This window comes from Nyctereutes procyonoides, unplaced genomic scaffold, assembly GCF_905146905.1.
Source record: "Nyctereutes procyonoides isolate TBG_1078 unplaced genomic scaffold, NYPRO_anot_genome, whole genome shotgun sequence".
NCBI lineage: Eukaryota > Metazoa > Chordata > Mammalia > Carnivora > Canidae > Nyctereutes > Nyctereutes procyonoides.
In genome coordinates, this window is record NW_026575048.1 from 24,444,294 (window position 1) to 24,460,943 (window position 16,650).

A 16,650-nucleotide genomic window follows, 5' to 3' on the forward strand; every position below is an offset into this window, starting at 1 on the left:
ACACAGCAGCACCTGTGCGCTTACTAGGACACACTTCCAGATGGGAATTCTTGGTATGGTCACCTGGAGACTCTTCTCCTTTTTCACAATTAAAAACATGAGACAGAATCCTGCTCACTCTAGTGGGGTCTAGCAAAAACTGCTGGGAGACCACACAATGGATGAGATGGATTTCAGAGTTTCCTTTCTGATCATGGACTTTTGGTAACTAGGGACTTCATATGTTAAGTGATCTGTCCAGTGTATCCCATCACACAGAGCTGGCTTAACTTTCCACTGTTTGGGGGAATGTGCCAGGATGGGCAGGAGGTGCATCTTAAGCATCACCCAACCCTCTGGCTTGCCTGCTTGCCCTGTCACTTGCTTAATTTATCAATCCTTTAAACTTTATATTGTGACACCACCATGTTGGTTTTGCTTCACTGGTTTACCAACCTTAGCCTCTCTTTGGCTCTGGACTCTACAGAGTGATAGCAAAGACTCACAGAGGCTCCCTCTGGGCCGGGTACTGTTCCAGGCACTTTGATGTGTTAACACTTCTAAATCCTTACATAAACCATATAATTATAATGATCTCCACTGTACATCAGGGAAACTGAGGAACATGGAAGTTAACCTCTGGCAGAGGTACATAGCCAGTGCATAAGTGACAGGTCTTGGGTTTGAAGCTGGGCAGTCTGGCTCCACAAAGCTGTTCCACTTCTGAGTCATTCCAGCAGTCTATGCTTCTCCAGCTTCAGTGCCAGGCCACCTCCCACTCCTTCCTCTCTAGGGAAGGGAGATCACCAAGTTTCAGTACTCAGAGTCTTACCTTACTACTCTGGGCCCGGTGCCATGGGTGTGGCTATGCCATGGGTGTGGGTTACAGCCATCCTATAGCAGACTTTGGGGTGGTAGTGGCTCCTATGCCTAGCTTTCAGCATCAGCACTGGTGGGGACAGACTCTTCTCCTAGGGCTTGCAGCTGTCCCCAGGGCCATTGCCTGCACCCCCTGGTTTGTCACCGGGAAGAGTTGGTCCTGCCTGGAACTGTACCCAGGCTGCTGGGGTGATGGCTCTCAGAGGAGTCAGCACTACCAACACTTGACATCTGAGGATGCTTCTACAGTTGTCATGTCCATCAAACTTAACACACACACATCTGAGGACACCTACATGCTCTTCTTGGGGAAAGGAGATGTGGTTCTTTAATAGGGTAGCTAGGAAAAAGTGCCCATTGGCTGGATGGTCAGAAGGCAGCTACTCACTGGGCATGGCCAGGTGATGGGATGTCCCAATGGCACCCTCCCCCCCCCCCCCAGAGTCCACCCAGCCCTCGTGCAGGAATGAAAGGAGAGGGTGTTTCAGACTCGGCTCAGACTAGCAGATTACCCCAGATACAAGTCAGGAACCTCTAGTGATACAAATTGCTCTCAGCTCTGGGTCCCAGGGTCAATCCTCTGAAGGTTTCCATGTCCAAGAACGTTGGTTAGGGGGCAGTGACATACGTGTGTGTGCACACACACACCCCCCAACCCAATCAAGGATCTACTAAATTTACTGCATAGGTCCTCAAAGACTCACGGCAGAGAATCCAAGAAATTTGGGGTATTTGTTTTTTTTTTTTTTAAGATTTTATTTAATATTTGTTTTGAAAGAGACAGAGTGAGCGAGCACACATGCACAGAGAGAGGGAGAAGCAGATTCTCTACTGGAAAGGGAGCCTGATGTGGGGCTCAATCCCAAGACCCCGAGATCATGACCTGAGCTGAAGGACACTTAACCGATTGAGCCACCCAGGTGCCCCAAGAAATTGTTTTTTAAAATATAAGGCTTATCTCCCTCTCGAGCCCCTCATGGACACTCCAAGTCTTCCATATCTGCTACAAACTCAGGCTTTCCTCCATCCCTGGAAAACCAATGGACTGCCCCTGCCTGTTACTTGGGGGCTGGGAACAGAAACTTGTACCCACAGAGCCAGGGGGCCAAGATACTTACGGTCATTGCTGAAGTCATCCACTAATATGATTTCCTGGATCAGATTCATAGGTGTGCGATTTAATACGCTGTGAGGTGGAAGGAGGGGAGATAATTAAGACTTCTAGTGGCAAACATATGTGTTAACCGGAGCTTTAAATAGACACCATCGCATTTGAGGAATGAAAAGTCAGAGCAACCAAAGGGCTTGTGCCGTCACACTACTCACCTGGGAGCCCCTGGGATATGACCCCGCTTTCTCCTAGGGAATGCCACCCATGCACTTGGCACCGAGACAGGAACCCAGGAGTCATCCTCAATGACTGCCCTCCCCTGCTGCCACCCAAAAGCCCCGTATCCAGTGACCAAGACCTCCTGGTTCTACTAGAAAAGGTCCCTCAAACCACGTCCACCTCTTATACCTCTGTATAAGATAGAAGCTCAACTTTTGCCCCATTTTTTGCAGCAGCCTTGACCTGCCCAGGCCATCCTCTCAGGGCCTTAAGAGGGAGCTTTCTGGAGCCTAGGTCTGATCTCTGGAAAGTGTGACTTTCCTCACTCATGCAAACAAATAAGTTGACAAAACGTCACAGTGGCTCGCCACTGTCTACACTCAAACCCTCAGCATGCTCTTCACAATCTGGACACGGCCCCTGTTCCCAGCCTCCTCATGCTTTAGGCCCTGATTTGGTGGCATCTTGCTTGTTCATAACCAAGAGCCTGGTCGCCCCTGATGCCATGAAACACCTTTCCTCTGCCACCAGTTCAACACATTTACTCCCTAACAGCTTCCCAGCTACTCAGTGAGCACTATCCTGCGGCCTTCTCCATGCCGGACTCTGAGGGCTGGTTTTGCCGGCCCCTTTAGATGGTCCTATCTCTGGAGGCAGGGTCCTTGTCAGTACTCTCTGTGTCACCAGAGGCCAGACCAGAGCTGTGGCCCATCATTCCCTCCAGGGGTGTATACTGCACACCTACTATGTGCTTAGGTTCTACGAGGACCAAAGGGAAGGCCTGTTCTACCTGCCAGAAGTTGGCAGTCGAGGAGCTACTTGCTACAAGCTGTGGGATCCTGGGCAAGTGGCTCTACCGCTCTGTGTAGTGAGTAGCCCCATCTGCACAACAGGAATAAGAACAGTAGTATCTACTTCACTTGGCCGTTGGGAGGATTGGAGAGAAAATGTTTCTAGAGCATTTAGCACCATGTCTAGCTCGAAGTGGCAATTACCACTATTTTTGTGCGGCAGTAATGATTCTGGGATTGACTTCACATGTCAGCCTATGCTGTGGATCTGTACTCACAAGGCAAGGCTGGGTTTCCATGTTCCTCTGGGGGTCTCAGGCCATAATCAGCCTCTGAACATCCCAAACCACACGGTTCCTCAGACACGTTCCAGGGCCACCCCGCCCACCATGGGATGCCCGTGGCCCTGTGCGGGTTGGGGAGGGGTTCAGATGGTGCTGGTGAAGGCACTGAGTGTTCTCCTCTCAGGAGGGCCAGTTTGAGCCCCGCTGAGGTGAGCCACCCTGTGGAAGCAGGATGAAGAGACTCTCTAGGAGGAGAACTTTGCCTGGAGCTACTTTTATTTATGAAGCCTTAATTCTCACCATGGCAACTAGTATAAGGTGAGAGAGGAACCCTGACTCCAAGCCCTGAGCTCTTGGTTGGGAGGTGGAGACAGGGAGGGGCAGAGGGTGGTGGGAGGAGACCCTCGCCACATGGGATCAATTGACAGTCCCAAAGAAAACACACACCAACCCAATAACCAGTCCCCTAATCAGACAGGGAAGCGGGGAGGGAGGCAGCAAGAGAGGAAAACCTGCTTGAAGAATACCCTCTAATGAGGTTTGATTAAGGCTGCAGCTTCTGCATGAGATTCCCCCCAAATCCCTGCCGGCTCTTTGAAATTCAAGAGTTCTTCTTCTGTGAACATCAAAAGGTAAATCGCGTGCAGCTCTGTGCTGGTTGAACTGAGAGATGATTAGCGAATAAAAAATGTCCAGGGTTTAAAAAAGAAAAAAAAAACAACTCCGAAATCGTCAGCACTAAGTGCTAATTAGACCATTTCCTGGTAACACCTGGCTTGTTTTTGCTCCTCTAATCAGAGCAATTGGAGTGATAGCGGGGGGCTGCAGGAAAAGTGGCTCAGGATTGGGAGGGCCTGAGATGGGCAGGTGTTCTGGGCTCCGAGGGTGGCTCGAGGAGAAAGGTCAGGTCTAGCCCAGGGGACCTGGCCTGGCGCAGGGCCCTCCCCTCTGCATATCGCTGCCATTCCCACCACCTGGACCCTGGCTGCTCCATCACCCCCGTTTGTCCACCAGAACACTTCACCAGCCCCTCTACCACAAAGCCAGCCCTCCTTTTCCTCCAGCTTAGGATAAGCCTCTCTCCCACTATGGCTGTTGGCCGTTCCATGCTCCTTCCCTAGAGCCTCAGCATGGGAGCGAGTGCTCACCTCACTGGCATACCCGGATCGTACTCTTCCCGGAAAGTATTCTAGAATGGAGTCTCCTTACACATAGCTCACTTCTCTGCCAGGGGGTAGCTGTGTAGCCAGCGTCTACCTACACCTTCTACTTTCCGCTGCTGGGCCCTAACGGTGGGGCCCACACTAAAGCATCCTGGGAGGCGGCGGGCAAGGCCATGTGAGCAGCGTGGGAGGCCAGGTGGCCTCCACCATCTACTAGCTATGCAATCCTGAACGAGACGCCAGGCTGCTCCCAGCCTTCGTTTTCATCTGTAATTACATTTTCCTTGTAAAGGCAGGAGATATTAATACTTGACCTACTTCACAGGCTTTTGTGCGTATGAAATGAGGAAATGTATTTGAAATTGCTTTGTGAACTCCGAGGTGCTATATGCAGGCAGGGTTTATCAAATGCTCCATAAATACCAGTTGAATGAAGACCTGAGGCAGGCTGACAGTTGAGTTTAGTTGTTCTGGAGTCAGGCTGACTTGGGTTCAAGTACTCTATCCTCATATCTGCTATTCGCTGGCTTCAGAGCTTCAGTACTGAGGTACTTAGGTGCTGAACTTGCAGTACCTTTCTCGGCTGCATGAGAGGTGCTTAGCATTGAGCGTAGCACCGTGGCTGCTTTCAGAATCCGGGTATTGGCAATAATGATGATTCTGGTTCTCAAAGCGTGGTCCCAGGGCCAGCAGCATCTACATCACCTGGGGACTTGTTGCAAATGTAAATACTTGGGCCCCACTAGCCATACTGAGTTAGGACACCTGAGTTAGGATGGGAATCTCCAGGGGATTTGATGTGGGCTCAAGTGTGAGAGCCACAGCACTACTGCCTACCCTGGCTGGAGGAGCATCACGGCGCCTGCTGTCACTTGTACAGGCTCCCTCGGTGCCATGCACTGCGTCAAGGGCTTTACCTATCTGTACTCACTCTTCTCCATAATCATATGAGGTAATTATCAGTAGCTCTTGTTTTACAGAAAAGAAAACTGAGGCAGAGGGGTACAGGAGCTTATCCAGGGTCACACAGTTGGTAGCAGAGTAGGGATATCTCACTCCAGAGTCCCATTTCCTATCCACCCTAACCTAAGAACTTGTTTTTCTAAATCCAGGATTTTACAAAAAAGTAGCAGTAAGGAGATTCAGGATATAAAGAGATCAACTGCACCCGAGCTAGAGCCCCCATGGGAGGTGTAAGGTTGAAGGATCCCTCGAAAGGAAAGGGGATGGCCCTGGGTCTCACGCATACACAGGGACCCACTGGATGAACGATTCCTCAGGGCTTGCTTTCTCTCTCTGAAGTGAAAGAAGTCCCCTCGCTGATCTGAGTTGTGACTCTTTCCCTCTCCACATCATCCACCCCCATCAGGCTGCTGCCTGGCTCTGAGTGCCCCATGTGTGTCCTTCCAGCCCCCAGCCCCCTAGCTACCTCAGGAGCTCAGGGGGCCAGGGGGCCAGAGGGCTTGGGCAGGGATGGTCAGAGGGACGAAAGCTTGGCCAAGTGCTGGGGGCTGGGAGGGAGAGGGTACATTCAGTCCTCTCCTTGAGCATCTTTTTTTCAGAGCCTAACACCAATGCCATCAGAATTCTGGAACATTAAAGATGAAAGATACCTTAGAGAAGATCCTTTCATTGATGACAAAATGAGATAGGAAGTGCTCCTCATTCAGGTCCATCTCAGTGCCAGTGATTTATTAGTGCATGGAGATAGGGAGTATGAGGAAGGTAGCAAATCCCAGGGCAAATAATACCGGGCCATGGAAACTTCTAGAAGTAATCTTCCTCACTTCCATCCCCAAAATTCACCTTCACCCTACTTATGATGTAAAAGCCTGTTAGTCCACACACACTTCTCCCCAGGTTCTGCTGTTTCCACATAATCACACTTGGATCTGAGCCAGGGGGCCTGGCCTATGTCAGACGTTCCCCAGAGGCATGAAGTGGGTCCATGGGTCTCCTGGCAAAGTGCCTAGTAGTTTGGTGTATGGTCTGGCACTTCTGGGGTGCCTTCTGAAAAGTGGAATGGTTGGGACTCAAGTCCCCTTTCAGAGCATAGGGCATAGTCCCCTTTCAGAGCATAGGGCCTCAGGGCATGAGGGCCCTCATCAGGGTGGTGGACAGTGGCACCGGGGCTGCACCCTTAGCTGTCCCCCACACTCCCTCAGGAAGTCAGAAGCCTCAGTCTTGGCTCCTGTGCTTCTCAGCCTGGTGGCCTTGGGCGTCCCTTCACCTTATGCACCCCTGACTTCACAGGTTCCGGATGGGACTCCAACTGATGTGAGATGTAATATGTTCTGGAGACCATAAAGCTCAGCATACATTTAAAATATTAATAATATTATTATAAAGTGTCATTATTACTATTATAAAGAGATGGAGGAGCAGTGGGAAGAGAAAGGAAAATATGTCTTATAGCTGAAAGGGATGAGTCTACAGGCAGCAGCTGGAGTGACCCTATATGGGAAATATGCAGGGGCTTGGGAGCCCCACAGGATATTATAACACGCCCACATGTCCCCAGGTAATGTCTTCTTGTGGGAAATGTGATAGAACTGGAACACTGGAAACATGAAAGGTATTTTTATCCTTTTCCTTATGGATGCAGTCAGTGACCCACACAAGGTCACCTGGCTAGGAAGTGCCTTATAAGGGAAGGACTTGACCATAGGTCTTGTGACCCCAGGTACCCCCACAGCCTCTTTTCTTTTGAGAACTCAGCAACTATGCAGATGTGGACACAGACATAGCTCACTCATGTTGCTCAAGTACCCAGGCTATGCTGGCCACGGTTGTTGGTTCCTTACCTGACTGAACCAAAGCAACTCCATGTGGTAGCTATGGTCATTATGCTCATTTCCTTGATCAGTCAACTGAGTCACAGGGAACTCAGGTAAGAGATGAACAAGATGTAGTCCTTACCCTAATGGAATTCATTGAAGATTACATCTGGGAAAAATGCATTAAGTGCTAGAGTTGAGATGTGCAGAAGGGAGCCCAGCAGAAGGCCTTTGTGTGTGTGTGTGTGTGTTGAGGCGGTGGAGGTGTATGATGTCAGAGGACTCCTTCAGGAAGAAGAGAGGCCAGTCCAGAAGGCAAGGAGCCATTCTCTGATCCTATAGTGTCCTCATGGAAACATCTGGCAGACATGCCCAGACATGACCTTGTGGAATAGCCACCCTGAATTGTGGGAAAGGCAGAGGTTGCCCTAAATTTGTTCCAGAAAGCCTACCTAGTGCCAAGGAGATCATGACGGCAGTGGGGCTGTGGCTGGCATTCTGAAAGCAGCCACCTCTGCTCCACTGCTCGGCTGCTCAATCTGCAAGGCCCAGAAACAACGGTCTCCCTTCACCAGAAAAGACCCAGGTAAACCCGATCATCTTGTACCCGTGTTCCTCGACACATACCTGCTCGGGTTTACAAATCAGAAAGGTACTTTATTAGTCTAATGTGAGACTCTCAGTGACTCCTGACAGTGACTCAGGGCATTTTCTTATCAAGAACTGAAGACTTGCTGGAAAATCAAATGTGAATCTAGTGATCTGTGGGGCGAATACAGCAGCTAGGACAGTCAGGGCAAGCAGCTGGCAGAAGGAACCAGCCAGCCGGCTGTCAAGGACATCTGGGCAGCAGACAGAGCTGCCCTGGTGGACAGGGGTGAGACGATGCGTGTTTGGGCAGGTCCCTCCCTGCATTTATATGGGACACATGGACCCTGCACGGCAGACATTCGTCGTAAGTGGCAGGTGGCACCCAAGACTTGGTGCCTGCCATCAGGGTGAGCCTATTGCTGACTCCCTCCCATCACCTGGAGCTTCCCTGCCTGCCCACAGCGAGGCAGAGGAAGGTATGGCTTAGCGAGGGAAATGACAAGAGACTTTGCCATGCTTGGTGGTCCTATCCTAGGGCCTCCCTCTCTGTGGGATCAGGTGACCATGTGTTGTGGTGTTGTGCTGCCTACCAGATAGGGACGGGCTCGTGCCGGCCATGGGTCCCGGGGCCCTGGGAGTATGCAGGCACTTTATCCCAGGGCCAGCCCCAACACCAGGGATGCTGAACACCACCTGGGAGACTAGCCTGGCCCATGGAGGCTGCTGAGAAGAACTGTCAGAGTGCAAGGGTTTGAACCCAGCTTCACCACTGTTAGCTGAGCAACAGGAGGCTTTGATTTAGTGTCTCCGAGTCTCAGTTTCCTCAGCTATAGAGTGGGTACAGCAGTGGCCTCCCACCTCCCCAGCTGAGAGCATGAGCTGTGGCATGTCTGCACATAAGGGGACCTTGTGACTGATGGTTGCCATTGCCACCGTCTGAGATGCCAATGCTGCTGGAGACCTGAGAGACGAAGGGGAGGCCAGATGGTGTTGAGGGGAGGATGGGCATGGGGAGAGAGCTTCAGAGCTGTGGAAGGACACGGCACGGGGAAGGGGAGCCAAAACATCCAGGGCCAAGTCCCCAGGGTCCCGTCTGTGTTCTGAGGGGAGTTCTGTTGGGAGCTGGTGCTGGAACTTCTGTTATGTTCCAGATTCACACAGGCCATGGGCCAAAGGAAGGATGCACTTGTGAGAGCAAGAATGGGGCCCAGCCTTGGTGCTGAGGGCTGGTGGGGAGGCGGAGCAGGACCAGGGTTGGAACAGAAGGTGGGTGGCTGGGAAAGTCAATGTCAGCCACTGTCTTCGGGCTGCTTGGATTTGCACCGTGGCTCGTGGCCACGTGGAAGGCTGTGGCGATGCAGGTGCTGGGGCCCACGGCACTTGGCAGAGCCAAGTCCTAAGAGTCAGAAATGCCTGACATTTTTATGACAGGGCCAGCCTCCCCCTCCCCCGCCCCTGCCACCGTGGGCAGACACCCTCTTCCCAGGGCAGGCCTGGAAGGGCCCAGGAAGGTGGTCTTACCTGCGGATGGTTCTGAGCAGGGTGGAGCGGGCCTCGTTGTGGAAGGTGATGATGATGCTGGTGGGGGGGAGGTCCGCGCAGTACACCAGCATGGTACATCTGGGGAAGGAAAGGCAGGACGACAGTAAGACCTTCAGGGGGCAGAGCAGATCCGAAGGGCTGGAACCAAGGGCACTGTGGAAGTCACCAGCACAGAGGGATGCCTGCTGTCTGCGGGGACTGCCCCAGCTGCACAGCCTGGGTTAAGACCCCCAGGGCAGGGGGGGTTCCCAAAATGAGTGAAACTAAATTTCCCACCTCCTCAGGGGAACTTGAGCTCGGATCCAAATTAAGTTAGTGTACGGAATATCAGCGTGGGATTTCTTGCATGCCCAAGTTAATGCACAGCGGGTCCTAGCAGCCACACGGTGCCACCGCCAAGTCTTGGGCTCTGCTCCCTGGTCCGTGTCCTGGGCCGGCAGCCCCAGCCCACCACACCACGCGGACCCCGACCTCCTGGCACACACGTGGAAATCCGGCATGCTTAACGAGGCAGAGCCCTAAAACCCTGGCAGAGACAATAAAACCCCGTCCTGAAAAAGCATTCATTTCCACGTGTCCAGGATCATTTCGTATGACAATTACATCTGGGGTAATTTCAATTTAATACCTCGCTGCAAGGGAAAATTGTAGCCCGCAGCCCGAAAATTACTATAATAATGAAAATAAACCCGCCAAGTGATGCCGGTGCCACCGGGGACTATCCCTGGGTAAGTGCTTCCTCCTGTTACTCGCTCTTTCAGGGGCTGTCCAATTACGGGGAGTGATATTAAACGAGGAAGTAAATAACAGACATTTGGTGAGTCAAATGTTTCTTCTCTTCATTTTCCAATTTCGTCCTCAGCTCGGGGCTTTGCATTTGGGGTCCAGGGATCCAAGGCTGGCCTTCCAGGGGACCAGGAGCCCGCCGAAATTGTTTGCAAAGTAGTGTATGCAAATGTGTGGTTTGTTGTGGTTCTGTTTGGTTTTTTTCCCTCTGGGAAGATGATTCATAGTTGTCACTAGATTCTCAAAGAAGTCTGTGGCTGAAAACACCTCATCTCAGTCCTAGGCCAACGGGGGGAAGGGACAGTAGAAATGTGAGTCATGATCTTCAGGCCTTCAGGCCTGCAGAGACAACTCTTCACCGTATCATGGCAGCTCCACCTACTAAGAAAACCCTCCGGAATCTACTCCTCCTCCCTCGTCCCTGTGGGTCCCGCTCTGAGAGTCCTTGCTTCTCTCGGGTATCCCTGTGGCAGCCTCCTGACTGCCTGGTCTTCCTGCCTCCATCCTCTGCCCCTGACACTCCTATCCTGTCTAACACACAGCTCTGCCCAGGCCTTCTTCTGGCCCAAAGCCCTCAGTAGCTCCTGATGCAGAAAGTCCAAAGTCCCTATCACAGCCCTCGAGACCTCCCACAGTGACAGCATCGTGTGCTGCCAGAACTCTCCACCACTGCTCACACTATGACTTCTGTACAGAACAATGTCCTTCCTCCTTTCTCCACCCAATGAGCTCCTACTCATCCTTCAAGACCCAGACCAAATGTCCCTTCTGCTGTGGAGGCATTCCATACTCCCCCAGATAAATAATGACCTGCTGTTTGTGCTCCTGTAATTCTGTACATATCTCTCTTCTAGAACTTTCTGAGAATGGGCTGGCTTCCCCATTTGACTATGAGTTCCTCTAGGGAAGGATCCTTGTCTATCTCCATGTCCCTAAAATAAGAACTGTGCAGAGCAGATGCCCATTCATGGAGAAAGGGAGAAAGAAATTTGGGAGATGCCTTCCTAGCTCAGCTGGTGACTTAGAGTTGATGGTTTTCAAACGTGTGGCAGCCAGCCTTCCCAAAGGCTCCCAGTAATCTCACCTACTGAGATTAGCAGGACCTCCTTGTCTCTGTCAGAGACGGGGGACAAAAAGAAAGACCGAACCGAGTGACTCACAAGACCAGAACTGCCAGGGCTGTGCCAAAGGTCAGGCACTGGGGACAGCCCCGGGGATGGCAAAGGGACCCCAAACCCTAGCTTTGGTGATGTAAGTTATTTAGGGTCGGCTGGTGCAGGGGGCCGGGGGGGTAGGGTAGGGGAAACTGCTGTTCAGGGAGCTTCTGGGGACAGAGGTCATTTCTCCTGGCCACACCCAGCTGGGAGGCAGGCGTGTATGCACACAATGACCCAGCAGCCTGCACACGCACAGGGCTCGGTGAGCAGAGGCAGGCGTACCCCGCCTGGGGTGGTGGAGTCTTCCTGGATGAGGAGGTGCTGGACGAGGTAGGGATGATCTGAGAGACATGGGGCACAGCGTCCCAGTCCCGGCACGGTTCTCAACCCTGAGCCGAGAGCTGCGTGAGACAGTTCATAGAACATTCGCCCGGGGGTCGTACACCACGGAGCATCTGTGGGACTACGGACCAAACACGTCCTCTCCAGTCCGCTGACTGCTCATCATGTAGGATCCTGCTTAAGCGTCCTACAGCATAGTATTCAGAAGCTTCCATGGTAGCTGACACCGAATAAACACGGCTGATTTGAAAGAACCTCACAAAGACCGCTGTGCAGCTTAGGCTCAACTGTGTGGCTGGACGTCGAATGGATTTTTCTGAGCCTCAGTTTCTCCATCTGGAAAGTGGAGATGACAATTTTTAACTAGGAGATTTTTTTCCTCCTAGATTATTACTATGTTGTTAGGCAACAGTCCGTGCTTGACAAAACTGTCACGACCGTTATCTTCAACATCCAGTTCAAATGTGCAGGCTACTCCTCCCATTGGGCGGTTTTGTCCTGTTCGACAGAGGGCGAGGGGCTCTGAGAGGCAAGAGGAGGTGGGGGAGAGCAAAGGACGCAGCATCAGCGTTAGAGAAAGAAAGCTGGGCTGTGATGCCAGAATCCTGACTCTGACAAAAACTGGCTGTGTGCCCTTGGGCACATCATTTGCCTTCTCAGAACTTGGATGTGTCACCTATAAAATGCAGACAGACACCTTCCTCGCAGGCTTGTGAAGACCACAGACTGCAGGCAAAGCACCAGGTGTTTAACAGATGCCAAGTAGGGCAGCCCAGGTGGCTCAGCAGTTTAGCACCGCCTTCAGCCCAGGGCATGATCCTGGAGACCCAGGATCGAGTCCCACATCAGGCTCCCTGCATGGAGCCTGCTTCTCCCTCTGCCTGTGTCTCTGCCTCTCTCTCTCTCTCTCTCTCTCTCTCTCTCTCTCTCTCTCTCTCTCTCTGGGTGTCTCATGAATAAATAAATAAAATCTTAAAAAAAAAAAAAACAGATGCCAAGTAAATGGTAGCTGGAATTCTTATTATCATGGCTCTAGTAGCTGAACCAGCCTCCATGCAACGTTCTGTGCTTACGGACGAGAACCAAGAGCTCATGGTTGTGAAAAGGAAAAGGTCTTGGAGATGACCCAGTCCAACCTCCTAAACTGGGAAGAACGTGGTGGTGTGACAGGCACTGGCAGGAGCCTGGGTGGTCGTGCTCTTGGACCTCACTCCCCTCCAGCCTCATGAGCCTGCAGGATAAGGGACAGGGGGCTCTTCTGGAGGTGGGGTGGGGAACCCCAAAGAGCTCCAGCGTGCAAAGGCCCACGGAGGGCAGGCAGCAGGGCAGTGCCTTGCACCCTACGGCCTGGGCGGCCTGGCTCCGGGGACTTCACGGTGCCTTCCTCCTGCCCCTGGTCACAGCGCATTCACGGTCTCATCTGACCCTCGCAACAGCATCTGAGAACCTCTACTCCACACAAGAGGAGAACCGGGGGCTCAGAATCTCACTTAGGGGTCACACGGCCGGTGAGTGGCTCAGGCCAGCTGAACCCAGGTCCCATGACTTCTAACTGCCACCTGTCCCTAGCATCCTGCAGCCCTGCTTGGGAATGAGCAGCAGGTACGGGGAGCGACAAGGCAGAGAGGCGGAGACAAATCCTTCAAGCTGGACGCTCTGAGGAGAGTCAGCTCGGATGGTGGGCTCTCTGGGAGAAGGATCTAAAAGATTAATCAAATGGCAAGATCTATTAGGGACACTGGGGGGATGTCAAAAGCTACCAATGCTGAGATCTGGCGCTGCAGACGGATGGGAAAGCATGTTTATAATTTATTAAAGATTCAGGGGTTTTACTGGAGAGAAGAGCCAGGGAAGATCGCTGTGGGGGTAGAGCGGGGAGGAAGGGTGGGCCAGCGTGTGGGGAGCCTGCCTGCCGGGCTGCTGTCCTGACGGCCCCCACACCTCCTGAGTAACGGATGCTCCGCTGAGCTCATTTCCCACGTGTAGTTTTTTTTGGTTGTTCTGTGTGTGTGTGTGTGTGTGTGTGTGTTTCTGAAAAATTCAACAGAGACTCTTGATTTCCCCAAGTTGAGGTGTGTCTCAAAGTGCTTCCTGTACCACCAACTTCTTGAGTGTCCAGTGCCACTTCCCGGCCGAGGACGCTCCCACAGAGGTTTGAAACGCCAGCCCCAGGGCACAGGGAGGAGCCTCTCCCTCCTCCATCTCTTTCTGTCTCACCACACCAATCACTGCTCCCCTACCCACCCACACCCCACCCCTGCACCCCAAAAGGTGCCAACGTGGGTATGTCAGAAACATACTAAGTGGTGGTCGCTGTTACCACTGAAATATAATGTGCACGTGTTTTGTTTTTTAAAGATTTTATTTATTTGAGAGAGAGAAAGCGCATGCGCGAGGAGGGGGAAGGGGCACAGGTGGATGGGGAAGCAGGCTCCCCTCTGGGCTCAAAGCCGACATGGGGCTCCATCCCAGGACCCCAGGATACAACCTGAGCCAAAGGCAGATGCTTAACTGACTGAGTCACCCAGGCATCCCATGTACACAAGCTCATGAAAGTGACAGCTGCCTGTAAGCAGTGTTATGATATCGTCATCATCATCAACCCCATTTTATCGTGGGCAACAGAGGCTCCTGGTGGCCCCAAGTGTGCCTGCTAAGGCTGGCACCCGGGTCCTTTGATTTCTGGACATACTTCTTCCTCCTACAGCGCTCCACCCCTACGGAAGAAAAGACATGCTCATAAATTATAAACATGTGGGTTTTTATCGTGGAGTGTCAAAACAGGAGGGAGTGATGGAGAGGCAGACCCAGCAATTCTGAAGCAGAGGAGAGCAGAATTATTACCGACACACTGATGGAAAAGAAAGCCACTGCACTCCCCTGCCATTGACAACGCAGACAATAGTGTGATAAGACACACTCCTGAAGCAGGGCTCTGGCATCCCAGAGGGGAGACTGAGGCAGTAAGGGGAAAGGTCACACAAATATGCGGCAAGATGTAATGGAGATCACGTAGGCCTTGGGGGGGGGACACCCTGGGTGTGTCATCACTCGGGAGCTTGGCAGTGACTCCACTTCTCTAAGCCTTAGCTTCTAGTTTACAGTGATGAAATTAAACTACTTTGGGGGCGCCTGGGTGGCTTAGTCGGTTAAGCGTCTGACTCTTGATTTCAACTCAGGTCACGATCTTGGGGTTGTGGGATCCAGCCCCATGCTGGGCTCCATGCTGGGCATGGCACCTGCTTGGGATTCTTTCTCCACCTCTGCCTCCTGCCACACCCTTGCCCAGCTTATGTACACACGCATGCTCTCTCTCTCAAAAGTGGCCCCTGCTACCAGCCACTGTGTTGAGCACCCTGCATATCTAATGCTCCATAACCTTATGGGCACCATAACATTATGAAGGGCCACTGCTTTGTGGACTCACTCAGGAGGAAACTGAGGCACTGGGAGGTTAAATAACTAGCTGCAGCCAAAGCGGGGATTCAAACCCAGGCCTGCCAGACATCCTCATCACCATGCCACAACTGTCACCATGCCACAACACCTCCATGCCAGCAATGTTCCAAGCATTAGGGTATCCATGAGCCTCCAGTTGCTGTCCTGGTCCTGTCTGTGCCCTGTGGACACACGTGTTCCCACTCAAGTCATCAACCCAAGAAGCATCAACCCAAAAGAAACTGCTTCTTTTCTTTTCTTTTCTTTTCTTTTCTTTTCTTTTCTTTTCTTTTCTTTTCTTTTCTTTTCTTTCTTTTCTTTTCTTTTTTCTTTTCTTTCTTTTCTCTCCCTTCCTTCCTTCCTTCCTTCCTTCCTTCCTTCCTTCCTTCCTTCCTTCCTTCCTTCCTTCCTTCCTTCTTCTTTCTCTCTGTGTGTCTAGATTTTATTTACTTGAGAGGCAGAGAGAGAAAGAGTACAAGCAGAGTGGGGAAGAGTAGAGGGAGAGGGAGAAGCAGACTCCCCATGGAGCAGGGAGCCCGACATGGAGCTCAGTACCAGGACCCCAGGAGCATGACCTGAGCTGAAGGTAGATGCTTAACTGACTGAACAACCCAGGTGCCCCCCAAGAAGCAGTTTCCACTGAGCTCTGGAACTCAGCTCTTGGAACAAACTTCCTGGAGGGGAGGGACAGGCTGATGCTCCTGGACAGTTTAGAGGAGGACAGGCAAAGTGCTGGCTAAGCTGCCACTGGGGAGTCCCTACAGGGGCTCCAGCTTACTGCCCAGATTGGAGCCAGCAAAGGTATGGCATCAGTGAGGCCCTGGGAGGAGCAATTCGTGAACATCTATTCCTAAACAGAAAGCTGTGCCCATCCCTCTGCTTCCTGCACACGCAGCAGAGGCCAGACTCAGCCAGAGAAAGTGAATGGGCTGTCTTCTCTGTATGTTCCATATCTGAACTCTACAGCCACAGGGGCCAAGGGAAACACAGGCATAAAGTAGAGGTGGGACCTGTTTCCTGGGAGAACACTGCCTCCAAGGGAGTGACAATCTGTGGATTTCCAGGTGCAGGGGTACAGGGGCACATCCCCCATCCCTCCTGGACTCTTGTCTCGTCTCACCATGTCATGGCTCCAGCTCTGAAGAGGTCTCAGGGAGACCACCAAGTCCTCCCCTCGTTCCCCAAGACACGAACACCCACCACAAAGCTGATGTGTGTGAGGAAGGATGAGGGGGGCTAAGCTCTTGGCCGACGGACCTTTTCAGTATGTCAGCTGCCTTGGGACAGGGATGGTGAGCACGCTGCCAGTGTTTAGAGTCACAGGTTTTGTACTTAGAGCGGAGAACATCTAATATGTTCCCGGTTTAGCTCTATGTAAGGAAGCCTGCTCCCAGCCAAGAGGAAAAGGAAGGTGGCCAAAAGGTATAAAATGCCAAGCTTGTGTCTGGCCTCTAGGTCCAAATTCAAGTCTTTAGAAGAGGAAAAATGCAAGCAGTATGAAAAGTATGACAACTGTAAAATCAGAAATTCCTTTTAATCTCATTTCATGGGCAACACAGATACACTGTAAGGCATGAAATTTTCATTTCAT

The 16,650-nt window shown here is 52.0% G+C and overlaps 1 protein-coding gene across 3 annotated transcripts in view; it reads right to left on the minus strand.

The window, feature by feature from the left end:
* GALNT14 (polypeptide N-acetylgalactosaminyltransferase 14) overlaps positions 1–16,650 on the minus strand; it is a 206,073-nt gene that overhangs the window by 40,358 nt on the left and 149,065 nt on the right. For all 3 annotated transcript variants that reach the window (XM_055327343.1, XM_055327342.1, XM_055327344.1), the window contains exons 3-4: positions 9,316–9,414; positions 1,977–2,044 (exon numbers count right to left, since the gene is read on the minus strand). In XM_055327343.1, coding sequence (XP_055183318.1) covers positions 1,977–2,044; positions 9,316–9,414 — 167 coding nt within the window. The remainder of the gene's footprint in view (positions 1–1,976; positions 2,045–9,315; positions 9,415–16,650) is intronic.